Source organism: Daphnia pulex, chromosome 1 (genome assembly GCF_021134715.1).
Source record: "Daphnia pulex isolate KAP4 chromosome 1, ASM2113471v1".
NCBI lineage: Eukaryota > Metazoa > Arthropoda > Branchiopoda > Diplostraca > Daphniidae > Daphnia > Daphnia pulex.
Genome location: NC_060017.1, coordinates 3242264 through 3267709, shown reverse-complemented (window position 1 = coordinate 3267709; position 25446 = coordinate 3242264). Strand labels below are relative to the sequence as shown.

Here is a 25446-nt window from a genome sequence, read left to right as displayed (position 1 = left end):
CTGTTTATGGGTCTTCTACAGACTTACAATACCGGCTTATTATTAGGTTGAGTATTTTCAAATTTTAAAGCTAAAGAAATTCGCCCTTTTCCTGTTTCTCCGTTTTGAGAGGGGTTGTAATTTACCGACTGGTTAACAAAGAAGATGCCATTCGAATTTAATGTCGGACGTTTTTCTTTTTCTCTTATTTAATTCACTGTGTTGATGACGCCAGTCTCATCCCTTGCTGAAAGACGTTGGATTAACATTTTGCGTCAAAGGACAGTTTATAAGTTGCAAGTGAATGAACGCAACACATTTTTTCTGAATTGTATATGTATTTATTTGCTGTAGAGTACTGAGTAGGGAAGGATTTCAACAGAAGCTTTTAAAAACTGGCAGTGAAGAATTCATAAATTTTCAAACCAGGAAGGTTTTTTTTTTTTCAAAACAAATCTAATTAATGTTGACACAACAAGGCATAAGTGGTGGCTCGTCGTCAATCTAGGGACACGGGGTCATCGTTCTCATCGCACTGTGCGGATTGTGCGGATGGGCGACGTCGGGGCGGGGAACTTGAAATGATTGGGTCATGTTAAAAAAAATTGAATTTTTCCATTTCATCGAAAAAAATATTATACACCTGCTGAACACGAAATTAAATGAACACAGCATTGTTGCGTCAGTAGAAAGCGCTTCGAGAGGAAAATATAAAATGAATTGAAAATACAAAATTCCATATCATTTTAAATTTTTTAAGAAAGAAAGTAAATGTGATACGGGAACAAAAAATGCAAATAAATGTTTTGTTTTCTTTTAATGTTTGTTTAGAAACCCTGATTGAAGAGAATCAGAAAAAAAAAAATTAGCTTGTGACTGAATTGCACTTGTCTAGAAAAATAGGCACAACTACTATAAGCTTTAATAGAAGAATTTCAAAAACGTACTGGGAAATCGTTGGATTTTGGGAAACAACAAGCAAGAAAACAATCAAAGAATCCCTTTTGGTGCTTCGCTATCTGTTTCTTTGCGCGCGATTTCACTTCACCTACTCACTGCGTACTCTTCGTTTTCAGATCGCCTAGATTTATAACGAACCAGTTTGAACGAAAGTGGAGACGAGAAACAAAGTAGTATATAAATCACTGCGGATAATGTTAATCTGCCTTCTTCTCTTCAAAGTCAGTTTCCAAATAATAATTAAAAAAATGGCCCTTGGTTTGATTGTTTTCTTGTTGTTATCTGTTGTCAGTTTCCTTTTTTTTTCTTTCTTTCTGATGTTGTTAGCGAGACATTGTGATTCTTGCGACCAGTTCTATAGATGTGAAAGGGTGACTTAGCTTTGGCAGGCGCTGCAGCGGGGAGAATGGAGAATGGGAAAGACTGGTGAAGAACTCAACGTTACATCCGTGAAATCAAGCGAAATAATCAAAACACCAACTCATTTCGCTGAAAGTTTGTCGACCGCACAGAGAAAGAAACACAGAATTATAAAAAAGAACCCATATGAGTACTATTGACAAAGGCCTTTAGTAAAAATAAAATAATAAAAAAATAAGGAATGACTGGAAAGAAAGATGTAAAAAAAAACACGGTCTTTCAATTGTGATAGTCAGTAATTATGTGGCGACACATTGTTGAATGAATTTCGTTGTTACTGAAAAATGAAAAGAAAAAATGCGGACAATAAGTGAGCGCAATATTGAGGTGTGAAACTACTGTAACCCAAATAAGAAGAGGCAATCAGAAAGGCATACAGGTAACGTCTGGCATTGTATAACAACACCGAAAGATCCACGTTAAAGTACGGTATGAAGATGAATCGATGTCTCCCTCCTTCACTCCCACCAATTTCTCGCCTTCGTTTTTTTTTTTTAAATTTTTATGTTGGGAAATTTAAGAATTCTTGGCACAGACTTGACAGCGGCTGACACGCGAGCGCAGATTTCCGGCCTTTAGAGTTTCGCTCTGAGGTCGGTCAAACTGCGTCTGCTCCTCGACAGTGGCCAGCCAGAAGCTCAACTTGTTTGCAAAATAGTGGCAAGTTCCACGGGCACCGTTACACTCGATGAACGGTGTGGCGCGGAAGTCTTCCAGGCATGAGCCCGGACTGGAGAGCGATTGACCGCCACCTTCCGCTCCGGCTGCCGTGTGCTAGAGGAGGAATGATGATGAAAATATTAGTATATGAACCGGGCATATTTATGGCAATAAAAATATCCGAGTTACCATGACGAAACTGTATCCGATCCATAGACCGCCCCAGCCTTGCGGACACTCTGGAATATTTATCGACTGGCTGTGGACAGCGATGACATTTGTTGGAGCTTCGCAGACAACACACCTATGAGCACAAACCAATTTTTAGTTTACCGAGATCTTATCCTAGTTGATAAAGCAGCGTTAAAAAAATGGAAAATAGTTCCAGGGCAATTACCGAGAGATGTAAGGCCGAATGGCGGCGTCCGAAACGGGCATCATGGGGATGGGGGCATTTGTGGAGAGCCAGAAGGATTTATCGTTACGGCTGGCGTAATTGCATACGTTGTTGGCATCGCAGAAGAGGAACGGCATCGTACTGAATCGTTGGACGCATGAGCCGGCGAATCCTAATACCGATGATAGATATAATAATAAATGGATTCTAATTATAATAGTTAATTAAAACGTGAAGGTCTTACCAAGATCTTGATTGTGAGCTTTTTCGTTGCCTTCAGTATAGAGCAAACTGTAGCCCTTCCATAGTTCAACCTGACCCGACTCGCAGAAGGGAACTGTCGTCGACTGGCTGTGTTTCACCACCAAGAAACCTGACTGGAAAACAGATGGCTGCTCGCACGAGCGTCCAGCATCTCCTTTTTCACCGATAGTTCCAGGGTAGCCCTGTTCAAAGTGAGAAAAGAATACCACGAATAAATCATAATGGGTCGATAATAAGATCTCATTGATATCTTTCCAATTTTTAAAATGTGTTCAATCGAAATGGAAAATGATTATTTACAGGTAGACCCTGGCGCCCTTCCAATCCGCGATCTCCTTTAGGGCCGATTGGTCCGGCAATGCCAGGTTGCCCGTCGCGGCCATTACCTCCCTTATCTCCTTTGATGCCTTGAATTCCAGGTTGGCCATCCAAGCCTGGAGTACCAGGCATTCCAGGGCGTCCAGGTTGTCCTGAATTAAAAGAAAAATCCTGCTTAGAACCTTGTTTTTTTTTTAAAAGATTTACTATATGAAAAATAAACGTACCTGGTAGACCGGAGTCTCCTTTTTGTCCTGGTGGAGGTGTAAGACCAGGATTACCTCGATCACCTTTAATACCGACAAGACCTTGTGGTCCGGTTGGACCGGCCGGTCCAGGGAAACCTTTCTCGCCTGAGAAACCGGCTGGACCGGGCAAACCAGGTAAGCCATCGAATCCACGATCACCCTTCATTCCAGATTGTCCAGGCAGTCCGGGTAGACCGTTGTTACCACGATCACCTTTTTCACCAGGGTAACCTGGCTGGCCTTGTGGTCCAACATCTCCTTTCGGTCCAGACACACCGGGAAGGCCGTCGATTCCTGGACGACCAGGAGGTCCATCTCGTCCAGACAAACCAGGTGATCCGGTCGGACCCGGCTCACCTACGTCACCTTGCTGACCGGGAGGAGCGTTGGCACCAGGCGGACCGCGATTGCCAGGCAGACCAGGGAAACCAATTTCTCCCTTCTCGCCTGCAATGCCAGGAATACCATCACGGCCTTGTTTGCCGTTCAAACCTGGCAGTCCCTTTTCACCCTTAACTGTCTGACCGGGAGGACCCTGAAGTCCAGAAATTCCGGGTTCGCCTTGAAGAACAAGACGGATATTATTATTCAGCGTATTCCAGTAATTCTAAGCGATTTTTTTTTACCTTGCATGCCCTTCAAACCATCCAAACCAGAAGCACCAGTAGGTCCAGGAAGACCACGATCTCCCTTTTCCCCAGTTCTCCCGGAAAGCCCGTCGAGACCTGGATTACCTTTTGGACCTTGAATGCCAGGGAAGCCTGGGACACCGAGATCACCTTTAGCACCACGAGGTCCAGGTAGGCCGGCTTCGCCAGGGAAGCCACGGTCCCCTTTGGCACCAGGAAGTCCATTGTAGCCAGGCTGGCCTTCAGGACCCGTCAAACCTTGTTCACCCTTGAGGCCGTCGATACCGGGCAGACCGGAAATTCCTTTGTCGCCCTTCATGCCTTGCGGGCCGGGTCCACCAGGAATGCAAGAGTCTCCTTGCGCTCCAGGTAAACCATCAAGACCAGGAGATCCAGGAGCACCAGAAATACCACGATCTCCTTTGTCCCCCTTGCTGCCGGCGAACCCACCAAAACCGTCATTGCCCTTGGGTCCACGCAAGCCGTCCAAACCAGGCAATCCAGGTGAGCCGGCGTCTCCCTTGATGCCGGGAAGGCCTGGAAGTCCCACAACGCGATCACCCTTGTCACCTCTCTCGCCGGGTCGTCCGTCCAAACCATTATTGCCGGGACCGCCTCGAATGCCAGGTATTCCAGGTTCGCCTTTCTGTCCTTTGTCAGCGGTGAATCCTGGTTCACCTTTGAATCCCTATATTGCATGCAACAGTAATTTTAGTGTACCATTCTCAAATGATCAATTTATGATTAACCTACAGAAAGACCTGCAGGTCCAACGTCTCCCTTTTCGCCTCCAATTCCGGGGTTACCGGGAAGTCCATCTAGACCGGGATTACCACGGTCACCTTTCATACCCATGTCGCCCTTGCGTCCGTCAAGACCAGGAAGACCAGCGTCACCCGGTAGACCCGAAAGACCGGATGGTCCTCGATCACCTTTGGCACCAGGAGTTCCCGGCAGGCCGTTCAAACCTAATCGTCAGTAAAAAAAACAGCAAAATGTGATTGAGATTTGTTGCATTAATAAGCAGGTCAAATTACAATCTTGATATAAACGTGGTGTAACATTATTTTACCTGGTTGTCCAGGAAGTCCAGGTAAGCCTTGTGCACCAACGCCACCTTCAATTCCAAGATCTCCTTTGAATCCTGGGAATCCCGGTAAACCTGGTCGTCCGGCTTCTCCTTGAAGGCCTGGTTCGCCTGCGAGATATATTCATGGTTATTTGCAGATGAGTCAACTAAAAGATAACTATATCTGGTAAACTATTTGTACCTTTGCCGCCATCCCGACCAGGTGGTCCAGCAAATCCTGCATTGATAATAATAACAATAATAATACTAATCATCATCTAATATATTGTTATTTGTATAACCAGGTGGCCCAGCCGGTCCAGGTGGTCCTGAATCTCCCTTGTCTCCTCTGGGTCCAGGAAGGCCATCCAATCCTGCCACTCCACGGTCACCCTTTTCTCCGGGGAAACCGCCAGGGCCAGAAGGTCCTTGAGCTCCGGGCTTGCCTGGTAGTCCAGGTAATCCTTTCTCTCCTTGTTCGCCGATCAAGCCTGGCTGTCCGGGTCTTCCTATTCCAGGGATTCCAGATTCACCCTTTCCGCCTGCACATGGAAGATTGATTTAGAATTTGAGATAACATGCTAAAATGAAGTACAAAACTGAACCTTTCATGCCAGGTAAGCCTGAATTTCCGGGATTGCCGGGAGGTCCATCTTCACCGGGGAATCCCATGGGGCCTAAAGCGCCTTTGTCACCACGTTGACCTGGTGGTCCGCGCGGACCTGGAAGTCCTGTAGGACCGATGTCACCTTTTTCTCCCATCGATCCCTGAATTGTTGCACATTAAAAAAAGGTCAATTCTCAATAAAAAAAGTGAAAAATTAAATGTCTTTTTCCAACTGACCCTGAGACCCTCCAGTCCTGGTTCACCCTTCATACCCCCTTCACCTTTCAAGCCCATATCGCCCTTTTCTCCTTTTTGTCCTTGCAATCCTTTGAGAAGTACAAGATCGTCGAGACATTGGGCTGTAAAGAGAAATTATGTGAATTATAAAAAACACAATTAAAATCGTTGGTATACAAAAATACAATTTTCGTACCTTGTTCTCCTTTTGCGCCTTTCTGGCCTTCAAAACCAGAATCACCTTTGGCACCGTTTTGTCCATCACGTCCAGGCTCACCCTTAATGGATGCGCCCTTTTCGCCGGGTATACCAGAAAGACCTGGTGTGCCTGGAGTACCGTCTAATCCAGGGAAACCAATTTGGCCCTTGTCGCCTTTCATTCCAGGGAAACCAGAGAGACCAGGTTGTCCAGGAGGTCCACGTAAACCAGGAGGACCCAGTGGACCGGGTCGGCCGTATTCACCTCGATCTCCTTTGTCACCTGGTGGTCCTCGTGCCAGAATATCCGGAATAATAGTGACTTCTCCCTTTTGACCTTTGGGTCCTGGCTGTCCAGGCTCACCAGACCGACCCTAAGGTATTAAGTAATTATTAACAATGAAAATAGTCATGATATGGCAACGTAAAGATAGTTAGACCGAACAAAACATGCGAAAATTCATTATGCTAACCTCGAGACCAGGTAAACCAGGTGGACCGAGAAGACCATCGTCACCCGGCTGTCCGGGATACCCACGTTCGCCAGGGGCACCACGTTGACCAGGTGGACCATTGACACCGTTCAATCCCCGGTCTCCTCTGTCACCTTTAATGCCTGGGCTACAGGCAAAGCAGACTCCAGCGTCACCCTTCTCCCCATTGAACCCTGGTAGGCCAGGAGTTCCAGGAATGCCGTCACGACCCTTGTCTCCTTTGATTCCGGGGTATCCTGGTGTACCAGGAATACCGTCAATAGCATCTCCAGGAGGTCCGCGAATTCCCTGATAACCGCGTTCACCCTTCAAACCAGGCAAACCGTCACGTCCTGGAAGTCCGTCCAGTCCTTTCGGGCCCTATCACAAATTATGGGAAAAATGGTTTCGAAAATTCAACAATCGCAAATTCAAACTCAATCAGTAAATGTCGCATTTTTCAATAACTTACCACGATCGAAATTCCTTTTTCACCAGGAGGACCCATCAGGCCAGGAAGACCGGGAGATCCGGGTGGACCCTGAAGTCCAGGCTCACCCGGATAGCCTTAAAATAATTCAGGAATGCAATGAAGGTGTTTTTATGTTTACAATACTGCAGAGATTCAAAATTACCCGCTAGTCCACCGTCTCCTTTGTCACCCTTGTCACCAGCGGGTCCTTCAGCTCCAGGTAATCCAGGACTGCCAGCACCACCAGGAGGACCTTGACTTCCTCTGGGACCAGGATCGCCGGGAAGACCGTCAATACCGTTACCACCAGGAGGGCCTGGGAATCCACGCGGTCCGGCAGGGCCTGGGGGTCCAGGAACACCTTTGCCTCCCTTCACAAAATATTAAGATATTGAATTTTCAAATTAATTATGGTGACGGCTAAGACTTACTCCTGGGGCTCCAGGTGGTCCTCTCAAACCGGGCAGACCAGGAATTCCAGATAATCCGCCGTCACCTTTAGGGCCGGGTCGACCGGGAAGTCCATCCAAACCGTCGTTACCCCTGTCACCTTTCTGTCCGGTTGGTCCTGGAGGTCCGGGGAATCCGTCTTTACCCTGTATGACGAAACAACACAGTTAGAATGTGCTTTTTGTGATCGCATACTGAATGTGAATGAAAAAAAAGGTTTAAAAAACTTACTCGAGGGCCAGCCGGTCCAGGTAATCCTTTTTCACCCTTCATTCCTAGATCTCCTTTTGAGCCAGCATCACCGATAAAGCCGGGTTGACCTTCGGGCCCAAAGTCACCCTTATCACCCTATTGAATAAAAAAATTGAATTAAACTAAGCTGCTAAAAAGATTGAGCTTGAATTGACTTGTTAGGTTTACCTTCATGCCGAGCATACCCTTCTCTCCTTTCGGTCCTATGTATGTTACGTTGCCCTTTCCTTCAAATTCATTACCCCCTAAACAAGAATCGCCTTTGGGTCCAGCTTCACCCTTGTCGCCTCTGCCACTCTCACGACAGATTCCTGGCAGACCTTTGTCTCCTTGCAATCCTTCTTTACCCGCCAATCCCTGATTTTGTACAAAAAAATAACATAAAAAAAACAGTAAAATATTTAACAAAATCATTCGAGATTAGGATGTTGGCGGGGGAAGGTGTATCTTACCGGTAAACCACGTTCGCCTTTGTTGCCTTTGCCACCCGTCAAACCAGCCGGGCCAGGGAATCCAGCGGGTCCGCGAACACCATCCAGTCCAGGTTCACCTTTTTGTCCTTTGCTACCGGGAAATGGAGCTTGAGCCGGCTCACCTTTCTCTCCCTTTCCACCAGGCAGACCGGGCAAGCCACGAGGTCCAGGATCGCCAACCATTCCCATTCCTCCAGGAGCTCCCTTTTCAAATTCCACCGTAAAAAGATGTCAGAAAATGCATAAAATACGAATTAAAAAATACTTACATCAGTTCCGTTGCAACCGTCCATGCCGTTCATGCCGGGTGGCCCTGGTGGACCTTGGATACCAGGAATCCCGTTGATACCAGGGAAACCCGGCATACCCATTTTACCACGGTCGCCTTTCGGCCCTCGAGGTCCTTGTGGTCCAGGTTCACCTTTATCACCTTTGGGTCCTTCCAAACCCTCCATACCTTGGAATCCGGGTAATCCAGTAGGGCCAGGATTACCGGGTACTCCTGGCGGTCCCTAAATGTTGAAAAGAATGCGTGATTGGAATCCAGCAAGGATTATTTGTGGCTGTCAAATAAAACGTGAAACAAACATTCTTGCCTTTTGTATATCTTAAAATCTAAGGCTAGATTAAAGGCTTTGCTGGTATTAGTAACAAGAAACAAGAGCAGATAAGAGCAGTTCCACGCTTTAGCCATTTACTGGTAAGCCTATATACCGCTATGCGTAATTAAACCGTTTTTTTTTGTTTTTGGCGGTTCGGAATTTGCAATTTGAATGGGGGGATCGATTTTTAATAAATTCTAATCGATATCTTAAGTATTGCTAATTAAAAGATTATCGTCGTCTGCAAATTTTTTTTTTTTCGTTTTCGTTTACAAGTTTCGAAAAAGAAGGAGAGAGGAGACAAATAAAAAGATTTCAAATAAAAACGAAACGATCACTTTTTGGGACGTTGATGCACGAAATAAAATCACAAAAATGTAGTCATCGTCATGTCAACTTTATTGTCGCAGCATGCTCTCCACTCCATGCTGTTTGTCAGGTAAAGACTAGGAATAAAAATGAGATGACTATGGGAGCTTAAATTGAAGAGTTAAACTTGTTCAAAGTTTGTGAATTGCTACTTCATGCTATCATTATTTATCCCCTTGTCGATGCATGGCAGTTTGTTTGCACTATATATGTAACTTTTTTCTCTGTGCAGATTTGGGGCCTGAGCCAGCCATCGTTACAGCAAAGTTTTCCTTGTGCTGGACCTCCAGTCATACGATTTGACTTTTGACCTCCTGCCATCAGCAACAATCACAGTATCATCACTTAGGTAATAATTTTTGTAACTTTTATTAACCTGCATGTAACCTGCTAGATTTTTTAATGACGCATGGCTTGCATAAATGTACAGTGTATTACATGGAAACCTGCAATTCTCCTGTTGATTAACAATTAGGGTATGGTTTACCCACTGTCTCACTTTCAACTTTTCCTTGCTTGTCATTGTTTCTGTAAATATTTTTTGTCGTAAAAAACTCATTGTGAAATTTTTTATTTAGATAAACAGCATCCGGTTTAATTGGAGAAACTACCAGTATCGACCGAGTTAATGATTTCTTCAATTTTCTCTCTTTTTTCTGTCCTCGTGTACGCCCATGTGAATGTGGGTGTATTCACGAGGACTCCCTTTTACCTATCCCTCCTGGTGGATTCAACTTCTTGCTTCAGCATCAACTTCTCTGTGGATGGATGGAGCACTTGTGGATGCCTGGCTGTATTTCCCAGGCTCAAAGGTAGGAACAATTCATTTCTGTCTTTCCTTTCTGACTATTGAGTGGCGTTTATCATAAATCGATGCGGAGTACGATTTCCTGAGCTAGGCCTTTGACTGGAACTATTTTCTCTCTTGTCGTTTTTGTTTTTCTCAGTCGGGGTTATTAAATAGCTCACGTGTAGAACCACTGCACAGATCGGGCCTGTTTTTTTACCTCGCTACCTTGTCTGTGGGTAAAAAAATCAAATTCCGAAATATTCTAACTTGATACACTTGAAGTAACGTGCAACTTGAACAATTTTTTCCCACCAAGACGGTTTTGCCGCCACACCGGCACTTCCTGGTTGATCGTGTTTAAACGGAAAATTCTATAAGGATACCCAACAACTTAAAGCACACCGCTACTGAGCGTTTTTGGAGGTGTAAAAAATATAGCTTTGGTTAGATGTGTGTTGACGCGATCCTGTTTTTGCGTTGATTCGCTTGCTTTGTTGCTTTAAACGTTGGGATATAAACAGTTTGTCTTGGCTGGCGTTCTCATCAAGCCGAGCCGAGGCGTTTACGAACCAATAACATGCTAAGCTGAGTGACGTCGATTAGAAGACAAACTAACTTTTCTTTTCGGGACGATCATTACGTTTATGTATACCAGCAGTCATATTAGAGCTTTCATCTTCTACTTGTCAAATCAAAAAAAAAGAAATGGAAAAAGAGAACGAATAGCAACATTCTCATGCGGGATACGAGTTCTTCGTTCGCTTTCTCTTCTTTGTGTCGGTATTTCAAAAAAGGACTTTAATGAGGAACGAAATGTAATGTATAACGGGACTCGACTGCAGTTCAAAGGTGGTCTGCCTAGCGCAAAATTACAAGGGCTAGTAATTGAGACGCGTTTTTACGAGGTAATAGACGAGTCAAATGGTCTAGTAATGATGCTTTTGTTTAGGCAACCTACCCGCGATCCTTTTTCAGCCACGCATTTCGGAGTGCAAGGTGAGCTGCATCCACCGCAGTCTCCAGCTTTAGGCGCCATGTAAGTCTTGTCGTCGTCAGTCCGTCCGTAGAGCCCGCCATAAGAACTGGAATTGAATTGCTGTAGGAAAAAAAAGAATCAATCAAGAAAATGAATTACAGTGAAGGTTGCAAAGTAAAAACAAGACAATCAGTGCATCAGTATAGGCAATTAAAACAGGCAAATTGTATACGCTATATATCTTGGATAAATACAGGAGCCAGGGGGGGGGGGCATCACACACAGTTATATGGCTGTGCCTGTTTCCTGTCGTTATGACGGTATATTTTTGAAATGCTCAAAGAAAAGAGACGCCATCAAAGGCAGCTGAAACAGATGCGACAAAGCCTTTTCGGTCCCCTCCTCTCACTGTCACTCTCTCTCTCTCTCTCTTATTTCTCCTCTTGCCCATGCAAGTATTTTCTCGGATCTCTGTGTTAATTTCTTTTACGGTTGCCTTTTTTCCAGTCTCTTTTTCTTTTTTTTCCCCTGTCTCGGAAAATGGTGTATATGTAGGGACAAGTGCTGGATACTATTCAGAAAGTGGAGAGACGCGCAAAATAGTATAAGAACGAGACAGAAAACGTGTCTTATTCAAAAGACGACGAGGGCTTTTGACAGCGGCTGGCGCGCGCGGCTGTCGCAGCCACAACGTCATCGTTATTTGCGACTATTCCGGACTATTCACTTCCTTTTCTTTCTTCTTCCGCTTTTTTGCACTAAAAGCCCACCACAAGCGACATGCCGCCTGACCCACGTATACATTGTAATAAGCTTAACTGAATTTTGACTGGTTTCCTTGAATCCTTTCCTTTTGGCCTCATTTGGACGATTTCTTTCGGCACCTTTTTTTTCCAAAATAATTGAGAAACTTTGCTCAACATAAAGAAAGATAAACAAATAACCGGTTCAGTTTCTTTAGTGGTTTCTTAAATAATGGAAATGTCCCGTTGATAAAATTCTCTAGTAACAACAAAAAATTAATCATGCATAATTTGTTCAGCGTGCTCTCTCTGTAAATCTCTAAAGAGGTTCCGACAAACGCTTCGGGTTTTTTATCTCTTTTTTTCAACATTTTAAGCTGATGAAGGCAGCATCTCGTATCCTAACACTCGTCTCACAAGTCACAGGTGACAAACAACTTAGCGTCATAAATCCATTCATTTCTTTTATCGACATCCCGTTCTTTCCATTTAAGGACTAAATAGAAAATCCAAAATTCTATTCTTTTGTCCTAGCACCATTATAAAAGCACTAACGTGAACACTGAACAATCGAACATATTCAGTTATTCACCTTTTCGGTGGGAAATAAATGGAAATAGAAAAAAGAACAACCCCCCTTAAAAATCGTGTTCGATAGATTTGTGGTTTTATAAGTGTGAACATCTGTGAACAAAGCGGTCGCACAGAATTATCATTTATCTCTCGGGTCGCTTGCCGGATGACTGGTTATAGAGGGAGGAGGGGGGTCAGTCAAATGCTGCTGCAAAGGCTGGTAGGACAATCTTGCCGGGCTGGACGACTGTGACCTTCCGCCGGTTCATTCTATTACAAATGAAAGTTTCAGCAGTCCAGCCTCTTCGCACATCCAGCAGCGTATAATTGATGATCTTTGAATGCATTTCACCCCCTAAACTCTCGGCAAATCTTTCTACTTGTTCCTATTTTCCGGCGGCGGCGACACGACATGGTTCTCGTGTCGACAAATCGATTAACTTGAAAATAACAAAACGAAGAAAAGGAAAAAAACAAAAAAACACAGAAAAGACTGGAAGAATAAGATGACAGTAAGTCGTAAATCATACGGTTGCAGGTTTCGTTCGTTTGTACAATTGGCGATTCGATTATTACAATGGGTCGTGGGATTTGTGAGGAATGCGCTGATGGATTAATTGTACAGCTACATTCAAAGAGAAAGTGAGCAATGATGTGTTTAATTCGTCCCAAAATTTTGTTTTCCAGCCAGCTCCTTCCAAGAATCTGAACGTTTTTACTTTTATGCTGGTGGGCACTCGATTTTGGCCTCAACATGTTGGGTGAGATGAAGCAACAGTGCTCGCCCTCACATTACAGATTTCAACTTTCGTTCCTCTTGTTGTGAATGCGCTTCTCTATGTTATGTCCCCGTCAATGAAGTGACACTGTGCTCCTCCTCTTTCCTCCTCCCTTATATTGGCCTACCAGTTTCTGTCTGGTGTCTATCTCAGCCCTCGAAGTCCTCACAATAGCGATCCATCTTCTCCTTTTTTCCTTCGGAAATAGATATCTCCATTCATGGAGGATGAGAGAAGGTTCCAGAGACACGAAACGAAACGAGAGAAAACAGTGCGCATGCTGCCTAGATATTTATACCACGCACCTGGTTGTTTTCTTCATTTCCCCCGTTCTAACCAATGACTCCGCCACGACTGTTTTTCTTTCGTCATTTTTATTTTGAATTCAAAATCTCCGCAGAACATGTATATGTAGAGGGAGAACGACAGAGTGTGGCAGTATTACGTATGTATACAGTTCCGTTCAGACCTCGGAATCGTTATTCGTTTTCACCCCCGACTTTGCTGGTGCTGTGAGTAACGAGACGGAAAATCCGGATGTTGTCTCGTGCACACTCGCGACAAACCAATAGAAATATAATAAGTTGTACACGCCAGCCAGACCCATAACTACCCACAGTCTATACCAGTTTGTCTTCGAGTATGTGTGTGTGTAAATATAGTCACTGCTGTACAAGTTGTGCGCGATGTGCAGCAAACGGGTGGTATATATACTGCTGGAAACCATTTGCTCCGCCGTGTGACTCTCATCGTTTCGACCTTTCCATGTGACTTTCTTTCTCTCCTTTTTCTAATGCGCTTTCGGTGTTTATGATCTCTCGGCTTCTTTTTTTAGCTATTTTGGGTTATCTCTCCCATCATCGCGCACAAGACTATACAGCGCCTGTATTACTCTCGGGGACAACATTTTCCATAATTTTTTCTTCTTCTTTATTCTCCATTTTTCGTCAGTTTTTCTCTTTTTTTTTCTTTCTTCAATGGAACCAAACATTTCTTGTTTATTAGAAGGTGTCATCGAGATCTTAGAGTATACAGACAGGACTCGGGAGAGAGGAAACTAGAGAAGAGTATCCCAAATTCAAAAAAGTTGTGAATGCTGCCAGGTAGTGTTTCACCCAGTCGTGACTTTAGGAGGCTCAGAATTCTATTTAGTTCCCTCCTTTTCCCTTAACCCTATAGCCTCCTCCTTCTTCTCTCGATTTTTTTTATTGCCTTCCGACACATTCAACATTGCGACTCCGGCTACACAGGCCCTGTTGAGTATGAAGTCGGGTCTGAGCACTGTGAGGTGTCAGTGTGTGCTGTGAGGGCCGGAATATCTCCACGTTTGCGCCGTCATTCTAAGTTTCTATTCAAACGAACGGGCCGAGAGACTAAGTAGAAGACCCGTGCAAAGATAACACAGAAGGCCACACAGAAGAAGACCTGCCGAGGATGAACTACAACAGAGAGCGGATCGCGCCATCCCCGTGAGAAAAGAGTCCGCACAAGACAAGAGGTGGCTAGGGATATAGATGGGTCGTAATAATTTTCGCAGGGAAACCAGGGAAAGGCCCCTCTCGGGTCTGCGCCAGCCATCGAAAGGCAAACACACACAAACCAGCTTCGACGAACGTATTAAAGACATAAAATTAAAATAAGGAGAGACGAGAAAAAAAGGCCAAGGGATAAAGAAATAAGAAAAGGAAAAAAAGTTTTCGAGTCTTGACTCTCCCCCCTATCCACTCTATACCGTGCGTGTATATAAATATACATGTGTATAGTCGTTGTTAGCTATAGCGTCGACTGTTGTTTACGTATCGCCTCCGCTGGCAATATTTCTCCCGTCTTCTTGTGGAGGATATCTTTCATTTGTCTCCTATTTATTTCTCAAGGGCCCATTGCGGCGTCCGTTCTCTCTCTCTCTCTCTCTCTGTCCCTTTCTTGCACACGCCATAAAACAAAAAAAAAGAAGAAGAAACAAAATAAGTCAAATAAAAAAGGCCGAAACCGTAGAGACAAATATTTATTCAACTCTTTGGAGTTCGCTGTGGCTGTGCATGCCGGACGATGGACGACTTCCACCAGTCACTTCCTCTTCCTGACTTCTTCCCCTCCTGGTCCCTTTCTCTCCTCGACATTCTCGTTTCCTTCTGCTCTTTCGTTTGGGGTTTTTGCTTGGGATTCCTTTCGGCGGGGTTCTCCGAAATAGTCCTAATATAATGTACACACCACTCAAGCATTTACTTCTTCTTCCTCCGCCTGTGTCTCGGTTCTTCTTCGTGTCCGTTATCGTATATAAACACAGTCACCGAGCACAGACCAGATCATTCATGACTGCGATCTCCCTTCTACTGCACTCGACCATCTCTATTTAGACTATGGCAGAGGTTGAAAGAAAGAGAGACAGAGTGGCTTCTATCCTTCTCAATGAGAAGCTTTCCAAGAGATGGAGAGACACGAAGTAGTATAGATTCCAGGTAAAGGTCTCTCCCCTATGCACAGTTGGGCACTGGTCATTGCCAAGGGTCCCAAACGCCAAGCGTATAATATCGAATCTCGGCTGATGGATGCATTGTTTGGACTGTCAGAATGTCTTGCTGCGGGTGTGAAGAAGAGATGCTGCATGGCGAGATCGGTGACATTCCAGACGAAGTAAGCAGTGTACGTGCACGCAGACATTTGGCCGTACCCTCTGCGTTTAAAGAACCGTGCGCATGTGGTGGACTTTCCCACTTTGGTTTCGATAGCGCTGGGCCAACCACAAGTAAAAGAAGAAGATTCTCGAAAAGGGAAGGGCCACCAAAAAAAAAGGGAAAAAAAGAGATGTACATGTTAGATGTGTACTAAGAAGAGGCAGAGACGGGCGAAAAAAGAGGACGACCCAGAGATAGAACGACGGAACGCGGAGGGACGTATAAATAGATTCCAGTCATTTCGTTCCTTTTTTCCATCTTATACCTCGTCGTCGTCGTCGTCATTCCCCCCTCTCCCTGTAGTTCCCTGTGGCATTTGCCTTCTTCTGTTTGTATACACGCGTGCTTCGAGCCGCTCCCGACTTATATTCCCGCTCCAGCGATTCATCCCGCGTGTAAACATCCGACACAGTAGCGGCGGTGGCGATCGACATCGCCACATGTAAGCAGTTCAATACGACAACTGAAAAAAAAAACTTGTATGGTCGGTTGGCGATCCAGCTGCCCGATAGCCTATTCAACTTTGAGAGATTGCCGAGTAAAAAGCTGCTCGCCGCTTCACTAATGGCTATGCGCACTATACATTTCTCCGGCAAAAAAAGAAGAAGAAAAAATAACACGAATTCGGAAATTTTATTAGTAGAAAAATAAGTGATAAAATAAGTAAAAGTCTGAAAGTCTAGTTGTCGTCATATAGACCAAACAGCGGTAAAACCAGTTCGGATTTCGCTGGCTGCTTGGCTTATATGCATCGCTTATCGATGTATTTTCGAGAAGAAGGCATGAATTGGGATGTCTACATATCCTCTCGGTTGTTTGTTTGTTTGTTTGCTGGGTTTTTTTTTTTCAGAATGGCTCTTATCAAATCGTCGGTCTCTTTTCAACTTGACGACGATTTATCTCCTTCGACGCATTATTATTATTTTCTTTCCCTTCTTTTTGGACTATTTTTGATTTGATTTATTATTTATGTAGGATAAACTTCCTGTCAGACGGTGACGTGACCTTATAGACTTTAATTTCGCTTCTTTCGCCTTGGACATTTCTTTAATGACCACAGTCAGCAAAAAAAAAAGATGTTAGGAGGGAATCAAAAACAAGTTACAACCAAAAACGGGACGGGTAGAAAAAAACACACAAGGAGAAATCGAATTTGAGACAATAATGCCAAACGACGAGAAAGTTATAACAGACGTTGTCAAGACGACGAAATATTCGGCTCTCCTTCATCATTTGTTAAAATTTACATTTTCTTTGGACATTTCTTTTTTTGTTTTTGTTTTTTTGTCTCAGTCTCAGTCTCGGTAAGGATGGACGGAATCAGTGACAGGATCTGATTACGTGTGCATGTCTCGAGACGTAGTGAGCTAGCTGTTGGCAGTGCTGGGAGCTGCCACTATACGGCCAGCACGCCAGAGACCCCTCTCAATAGCCAACCCCCCCAAACAAAAACCCTCCCTGTCTCTCTGTCGTTTTTCGTGGCTGGCCTGGATCACGGAATCTTGATTGAGTTCGAGTAACAAGCCACAAAAACAAAAGAAAGAAAGAAACAAAAAAAAAAAAAAAAAAACGATGTTTCAAACGAAAGGAGATTCTTCTTCTCTCTTCGTCGTCGTCCCTATCGGCTTTATTCGTCTCCATCCCCAAACCCCAATATGTGTCTTAAGAGTTTCGAAAAAGATCGCGTTCAATCTTCCTCTCGATTCGGTTGAGTTGGAAGTCATGGAACATTTCAAATCAAGACACCAGAAAAATGCCTTGGACCCAGAGAACGAGAGGAACCGAGAAAATCTCAAAGTCGACAGATCTGGGCGCAGGATCTTTCGTCTATTCGTTGTTGTTGTTTTTTTTTCTTTCTTTTTTCTTGTTCAAAATTATATTATAATAATGTGTGGCGTATATTCACGCCGGCACCTTCCGCTCCCGACCCTCGAGTCACTCGAAACTTCCCTCTCCCTATTGTTTATGTTATGGGGTGCGAGAGTGCTTGATATTCCTATTCCTACGTTGACTTGCGAGAAGAGAAAACAAAAAGTCAAGCTAAAAACAGGTGATGGTGCGTGATCCAAAGTGGAATTCACGTCTGGAAGTAATTCAGTAATTCAACGCGTACTGCGGGTCACGTCGGGATTTCTTTTCCTGAATTTAATGTATGCAATATGTATAGTCTTCCTTTTTAAAAATACAGTCTCTACCGCGCTACAGGGTTGAATGGAAATGACGACTAGAAAGAGAAACGAAGCATAAAACGGTTATCGGCCCATTACTCTTCTGGGTCCGGATAAGAATATCGGTAGAGCCCGTGCTCACGAGCACGGCCATTCACCCGTCGAGCTGACGGAATGTTATTTTAATGAACCTCATCGGACGGATATTGAACGGACTCGACGACTGTATAGAGAAGATGAGGAGAGGTTTTTATTTCATTTCATTTTTGGAAAGGAGAAAAAAATAAAACAAGGGTCTTTCAGATGGTGCTGATGATGGGCGGTGTTTACACGCCACGTCTGCGGGAAAACCAGAAAGAAGAAGAAGAAAAAAGCTAGGGAAAAACGACTCCATCAACAGGGCAGCCAAGTCGGCGGGGTCAGAGGTCGTCGGGCCACCGCTGAGCTGAGCTTCTGAACATCGGAGCCATGGCCATCAAACAGCAGCCGCCACCCACTGGAATAAACTGGGTCGTCGGATCGCATGACGACGTACCAAAATTCTCTATGAGCCACGTCCCAACTTCTTCTTCTATACATAAGCAAACACACTCGACGTTTTTCTGTCTCCATGTTGTTCTTCATGTTCGTCTTCTTCTTTTTTTGATTTCCTTCTATTTGTCGTCTTCTTCTCCTCCTTTTGCTGCTGCGTTTTTGTTTCGTCATCTCTCGCCCGTCGTGTAACATCCGATATCGAGGCGATAAGGCCGCTGGTGGTGGCGGGCGGCTACTCGGAGGGCCACTCTTTTTGAAAAGAGTCTTTGCTGTCACTGCTGCTGTGCGGAAGCCAGCTGACTGGAAAAGAGACAAACTTTGGAACGTTCTCCATAACATGCGGCATCGATTGCACGGCGGTGGCGCCAATCATTCGACCCCGACACACACACAAGGCGATGTGTTTGCATATGCTGTCCCAACGCTGCACATCAGTGAGACCTCCTCTCACGACTGATGGCCGGCTGCTGGACGAGACTAAGAAAGCCTAGTGAGCCGACCACTAATGAGCTCAATGTAAACGCCTATTCCCATTTTATTTAGGATTTCTATTTTCTTAAAGGGAAGTTGAACGGCCGGGTCGACGACAGGGCCAACATTTCGGCCAGCATAGTTTTGGGTCTGCCAGCAGGCCCTGCCATGGCTCTCTTGGCTGGAAGAAAATGAGAAAAATTTCAGGCTTGTTTGTTTGTTCTCACCCCGGCTTGAGCACTTCGTTTTTTTTTTTCTTTCCAGAAAAAACAAAACAAAACTTTCAACATTAACCAAAATAAGAAAGAAGGAGAAGAATAGAGCGTCCAGCGAGCTGGCACTGATCAACACCAGCCCAGAGACTTAGAGGTAGAGACGGCCGGGCATTTTTGGGGGTGGCGGTTGGGTGGTGGGTTTGCCTATAGCTGCATAGTTTTCATCTGACGGTGCAATCACGTTTTGGAAAAACAAAAACAAAACCAAAAATCGAGTGCTAGCTTTTGCCCGCAGCTCGCTGGCCAGCTCTTCTTTCAGCTTCCTTATTGCGCTTTTATCTGCTGCTGGTGTGGCTCTAAATAGGAAGCTGATTGTCTTTGCTTGTCTTCACTTCCAACTTTCTTTCAGAACCCCCCAGCAGGGATCTAGCGCATAGTCGGAGAGTGTCCCAGTCCCGAGATTGGGCTTCTTTCTACTTTTATGATTATTTCGTTTTCTTTTCCCGTTTGCGTTGAGCGGGTTGTGAGAGCAGACAGCGGGTCTCGCTCGGGCCCCGGAACACCTCGGAGCCGCTCGGAGCTCGCCTGCGCTATTTTTAAAGAACAACAACAACCTCTTCGAATGCGTCTGCGTGTATATGCGTGCTCGCGTGCACATATAAATAATGCGCCTATGGTGTGGGGCGGGCAGCTGAATGGCTTTCTGTCCCTTTTGACATTTGTGCATTCAACAGTCCGCATTTAGCGAGTGGCGATGATTCATCGCCAATCAGCACATCCCCTCCCATCGACGCACGCACACAACGTGTGAATATTTTCGGAATCAAGGGAAGCCGAACGGCTAGACCAAATGGATTGCCAATAACACCTAGAGGTCGGTCTTTCAGACATCACTGTTCATTAGCAAACGTTTATTCTTTTAGCCTCCCCATTATTCAACGATTCATTTGAATTTCAACCTGAATACGTCTAGTTCTGCGCTATTTGACACGGCGTAAAACCCCCATGCGGACAAGGCGTGAAAGCAACTTCTAACCAACAGCTGAAGAGTAAAGAGAATAAAAATGCGTATACGATGTTAACTCAAGTCATCCGTGCGGTGGACGAAGGATGTATAAATATGAAAACCATGTGCTCTTTTCGACACCGTGACTCGGCTAAAACAAACTACAAATTGTTTCTACCATCTTTTTTTTTTCCAACCAAAATATTTTTGTTATTTTTCCTCCCCCCTCGGCGAGAAAAGTCTAAGAGTCTAAGACGAATTCGTCTTTTTTTCTATACTCTCTGTAACTATATACTACGTCGCCTACAGTCTATTCAGAAATTTTGGGAAAAGTAGGTAGGAAGAAAAGGGGGTTGTGGGTAATTAAAGTTTACACGGAAAATGGGCCTAACCGTCCGAAATTGCTGAGAGGAAGGATCACGAAAAAACGAGATCCAACAATTAATGGCTGCGGCCTGTGCTGCGCAGCACGGCGTTTTATTCTCAACTCTTTTTTCGTTTACATTTCTATTGTGTGGGTTTCGAGCGCGACTCTCTGAAAAGATGAAACCCGATTGTTAAAACTTGCGCGGTGTGATGGCAACGTGCGATTTGGTTTTTAAGTTTTAAGATTTTTTGAATTCGTTCTGTGCATTTTCCATCAAGTGAAACATTCACAGTCAACATGTCCAGCAGAAACCACTGGCGGTGGTACAAAGTTTCCAAAGAATCGAAGAGTCAGTTGCTGTCAAGGCTTCCGTAAAACAATCTCATCGCAGCACTGGCCGCATCATGCAATCAATACCCACACACACACACACACACACACACAGGCGGGCAATGTATACATTATATTTATATATATAGGCTCTGATGACTCTACGACTTTTGGGATGTTTGTTCTTTTCTTGTTTTGTATAATTCCTCTTGAGACTCTGAGTCGTTGTGTTATTCTAGCCGAAAATCTTGTGCGGCTGCAACCCAGTCGAGAGCTTCGGTTGGTCGGTCACGGGAGGATGGAACACCTGTCGTCACGACTCAAACAGCCGATACCAATCCCTCCGATTCCTCTCGAGCGCTTCCAATGGAATTCCTGGATGCTCTTTCTTTTTTTCCCCATTTCCTTAGCTCTATCTTGGCTGACGTGTTGATAAGGCCCTCTCTGTCTTGCCTCTCTCTCTCTCTCATTCTCTCTCACTTTTGGGAACGGGTCTAGCATTACCGCTGGTGTGCCCAACTAGAAGGAGACTTGCCAGTCGTGATGAGGATGGAAGGGATAGGGGGGACCCCGTTTTTCTCCGAGAGAAAAACAATGGAAGAAAACAAAAAAAAAAGAATAAGACAACAACAACCCCGAAAAAATGGAGAGAAAATAAAAGAGCAACAAACGAACGAAAGAGAAAGCGAGAACATATCACGCAGCAACTCGGCACATGCGTAATGAGATACCTATAACATATGGAGGGAAATTTGAATTCAATCAACCGCGCTTCAAGATTTTGCCGCTTTGCGCAATTTCCTGTTCAATCTGAAGAATTCGGACATGTTTGTCGTCGCAAACATGTCCGACGTGGGGTTCTAAGTGAAATTTCTCTTTTTTGAGTGTCGTGCAATGTTCTGATTTCGAAATCAGGTAAAACCTAACAAAGTCATAAGTTTTGCCGGTTCATTTTCAATAGAGCCAAGACCGTCAAGGTGTCTATAGGTTTTCAATGTAGCCGCTGGCTGACGACCGAGGGTGTGAAACGGGTTGAAGCTCGAGTAGAAAGTATTGAAAAAGAAGAGGAGAAAGAAGAAGAAGAAGGAGATGGGGCGCTCGAAAAGAATTAAAGAACAAGATAAGAGATCACGGCACGAGGAAAATATATCCCACCACACTGCTTGAGGTTCTTTTTTCTTTTTAATTTAATTTTCTTGTTGTATACACTGTAGATTGGTTTGATTTTTCTTGTTTCTCCAACAGGTGAAGAGGTCACGCTCCGGCCGAGTGAACAACCCAAAAAAGAAAATCTCGACGATGAGAGACGCCTTCGGCTGGTTCGCACGAGAAGGGGAAAGATAGGGGGAAATAAAAAAAACAGTTCGTTCTAATTCTGGGGGGAATCATTGAACTAAAAAAACTGGGAGATAAATGAACTAATCGGTAGGAATGATTGAATGAACAAATCCCCGTGTCGTCTGTCAGATGTGGAGATAAGAACGGTCAGTTTAAACCAACGCCACAATCTTTTTCATCGGGCGAAAGAGAATTGACGTCAAACGAGGAAGGCAAATTAAGCAGAAATTTCTTTTTTTTTTTCAGAACAAAATCAACTCTATTGATTTTATCATTAACAAGACGGACGTACAGAAAATCGGGAAAGAGCGAATAAGGTTTTTGAAGACTTGACTTGCGAAAAAAGATTGCCGATTGGGCAGCGCCACCCTGGGCGGTTGTTTCTTTATTTGTTTGGTAGTTTTCCGTCTGATTACCCTTGTTCTCTGTCAATGCTTGTTTTGACGTAAGACAAAACTTTTAGCACGGCAAACGGGGAAGGGCTTGATATTTGTTCAAGCGGTCTTTTTTTTTTATTATTTTCCTTTTTTTCTTCCAGTTCTCCTGTTGGCTAGCGCAGTTCTTTTTTCTTTATGATTCCCCAGTTTTTTTTTTATTTTTTCGGAAATGTCTTTTCTTGCCGCCCTTTTTTTCCCAGAGCATATCTCATCGCCTGACTAGGCTCCTTTTGGCATATGACTGTTTTGTCAAATACTACAAACTTAGTGTCAATATTGGCACGAGAAAAACACAACACCCTCCTCCTTCCCCTCTGGAAAGACGGACTTACACCAGGCCGATGAAGCGAAGATTGAAGGTTGGCCAACAACACGAGGAAGATGAGCTCATTTCAGACACTTATATTTTCCGCCATGTAGAGACGGACCACTGGCGACGACAAATCCATAAAGTCCCACTTGAAAATTTCACTCAATGTCAGACAGGAGTGTCATTCGTACTCCGACTTATATATGCTGCTGCTGGGCCGCTGGAAAACGGCTTGGTTATTCTTAACGACGAAGTATATATCCCTTAACTATTCAAAAAGTCGACTAGCGCGTCACGTGAAAAGAATTCGACAAAACCAATTTCTGAAATTACCCTCCACCCCTTTCCACCCCTCCTTCACTCTTTCTCCCTTAACTGGGTTCTTGTGACTGACGTCTCCGGTGACAAGCAAAAGGCCCAAACCGCCCGGCAGCAGCTCTAGCAGCATTCCCACCGCTCAATTTGTCTTCACAACAACTAATAAGGACCGGATAGGTTTTGGGCTCGCTGTGCAACCGATAGGCTGGTTACTCCGCACAGACTCCTCAGACTCATCAAATACGTTTGGCTATCCATTGCCATCAAGTAATATTCTTTTACTATAATATTCATTGCCATTTGCCGCATTCGCTTTTCTACTTGTTGGTTTTTCTTCGACGAGGTGAAACGGCGAGCGCAAAAAGGGGACCCACAAACGGGACACAGACGCTCGTAAACGGAGAGAGTATGAGCGAGACAAAATGGAAAGCCAAGAAAATAACTCAGAAAGTCGAGACCTTTTCTATATTTCTCCAACGTTTTAGAGTCTCATGAAGTAGATTTGGGTGCTTTTTTTTTCCTGGGTCCGTCCGCAGCTTTCATGCCAGCACAGGACACAAGTCAGGCAGCGAGGGTGGGCCAAACGGGATCGAATTTCATCGTCAAAGTGAACTGAGCAATCGCTGCTTCACTTGCAAGCCCGGCCTTGGCGATATAGGCTTTTTTCTTTTGCCGACGAAAAATTTACTATGACATCACTACTCTTGTTTTTGTTTTCGTGGTATTGTCTATAATTGGCGGGTGTTTTGAAAAAGAAAAAAAAAAAGACGTCGGATTAGCGAGAAACGAATGGCGTGCCGAAAGATTTGGAAATCGGCTGCTGGAGCGACGAGCGACGAACAAGACAAAATAAAGCGAATAGATGGCCCTTTGATAGTGCGATGGCAGACTGGGTTTCAAAATGTGGCACTGGAACAAATTGAAAACGACAAGAAACTCGGCTGCTATAACCAAGTTGGCGGTGGGCGTTTCGTCTGCCGACCCAACATTTCATCTTGAACTTTGGCCTCCCGATGCGTGAAAGGCGCGCGTGTAATCGAAACCGTTCCCGGAGGATCGATAGCATCCAACAAGTCTGACAAGGGAGAAGGAACGAGAAACAGAGAGACGCAGCAGCGCTGGGCGAGCGAGAGAAGCAAAACACGCGAGAAATATCTCACAAGAGCTGACGAGAGTCATAAGGCTTGTAACTATTACAAGAAAAGGTTGTCGGAGAAAAGAAACAAGTCACACATCACAGCATCAAGGGTCATGTTGGAATGAAATCGCGTTGACCTAGACCAGCTATCGGCCAACACGTCGGGCCCATCTGTCCTCTTAACATCCTTCTAGATTGTTCTTTCTGCCTTATTTTCTCTCTTTTTTTTTTAAATTATTATTAGTGTTGATGCACTTCTTGTCTCTCGAAATATAGACATGAACGCGGGACTCTCGTAATCAAATTACCACATCCGGCGCCTGAATGTCCTTGTCTGTTAAGTGTCGATACAGAAAATCATCTTTTCTTGTCAAATATTATGAAGCTTAATCTGAGCAATGCAAACTTCCCGCTCGATCTCAATCTCGAACCAAAAAATAAACTTTCAAATCCTTCCGTCATTTTGGACAAGGAATGATCGAAAGTTTGTCCTCTTTTTTTATTGAAGACAAAAATTAGCGCCACGTCAATGGAAAAAGCGGAAACTAATAAGGTAGAAAACTGCCTTACCTGGGCATTATTGCTGACAATGATGGCACCCAAGACGATGATAGCGATAACCCTGCAAACAAGTTCACAACAAATCCAAGAAAATGTATCAGTGGACTTTTCTTAGCGAGACTATAGAAGTAGCGCAAAGTGGAAATAATATGCGCAGGTTGGACTCACCATTGGTAGCGCTTCCATCGGACCATGGGTCGGACCATGGGATGTTGGCTCGCCGCTCGCCGGCCCGCCATCGCTGGGGATGAGGATGGACTTTCTGTCGGTGGCGAACTGCTCAATGTCAACGGGTCAGACTTTTTTTTCTTCTTCTTCTTTGGAACCAGAAAAAGGAACACAAAATGAAGAAACCCAAGTCACTATTTGGGTTTCTTCCGCTTTGGGGTGTGCAACAACTATAACAACGTCACTGTGTCTGTACGTTAGATTCAACTGGCCATGCGACTGTCCTTAACGAACTCAAAAAATTTGTATCACACTAACAACTTTGACTTTTAGCGCTAAGAAAAATATTGGTCTCCTCCGAGTGAGGTAATGCTGCTGCTGCTTCTCGACTGTTTTTCTCTTGGACGCGCAGGGAGACTCCGACACGCGTCTTCCCCACTAAAAGACTCCTGAGTAACCGATGAGAGTGTTC

At 44.5% G+C, this 25446-nt stretch overlaps 1 protein-coding gene and 1 long non-coding RNA gene across 2 annotated transcripts; one reads left to right on the top strand and one right to left on the bottom strand.

The window, feature by feature from the left end:
- Window positions 1-297: 297 nt before the first annotated feature.
- On the bottom strand, window positions 298-25440 carry LOC124202036 (collagen alpha-2(IV) chain-like). The gene is made up of 25 exons (XM_046598336.1): window positions 24975-25440; window positions 24816-24867; window positions 10826-10963; window positions 8376-8618; window positions 8086-8310; window positions 7802-7990; window positions 7613-7729; window positions 7363-7527; window positions 7095-7302; window positions 6932-7026; window positions 6460-6840; window positions 5985-6360; window positions 5789-5910; window positions 5550-5712; window positions 5247-5486; window positions 5147-5182; window positions 4948-5073; window positions 4629-4843; window positions 3873-4563; window positions 3226-3807; window positions 2981-3150; window positions 2661-2862; window positions 2417-2588; window positions 2209-2323; window positions 298-2133 (listed from the first exon to the last, which is right to left on the bottom strand). The coding sequence occupies exons 1-25, from the start codon at window positions 25043-25045 to the stop codon at window positions 1876-1878; spliced, it is 5352 nt and encodes a 1783-aa protein (XP_046454292.1). The 5' UTR covers window positions 25046-25440; the 3' UTR covers window positions 298-1875.
- Window positions 8987-9701, top strand: LOC124202335. Its single transcript, XR_006878050.1, has 3 exons — window positions 8987-9213; window positions 9310-9426; window positions 9656-9701. It is a non-coding gene; the product is annotated as an uncharacterized LOC124202335 (long non-coding RNA).
- Window positions 25441-25446: the final 6 nt, after the last annotated feature.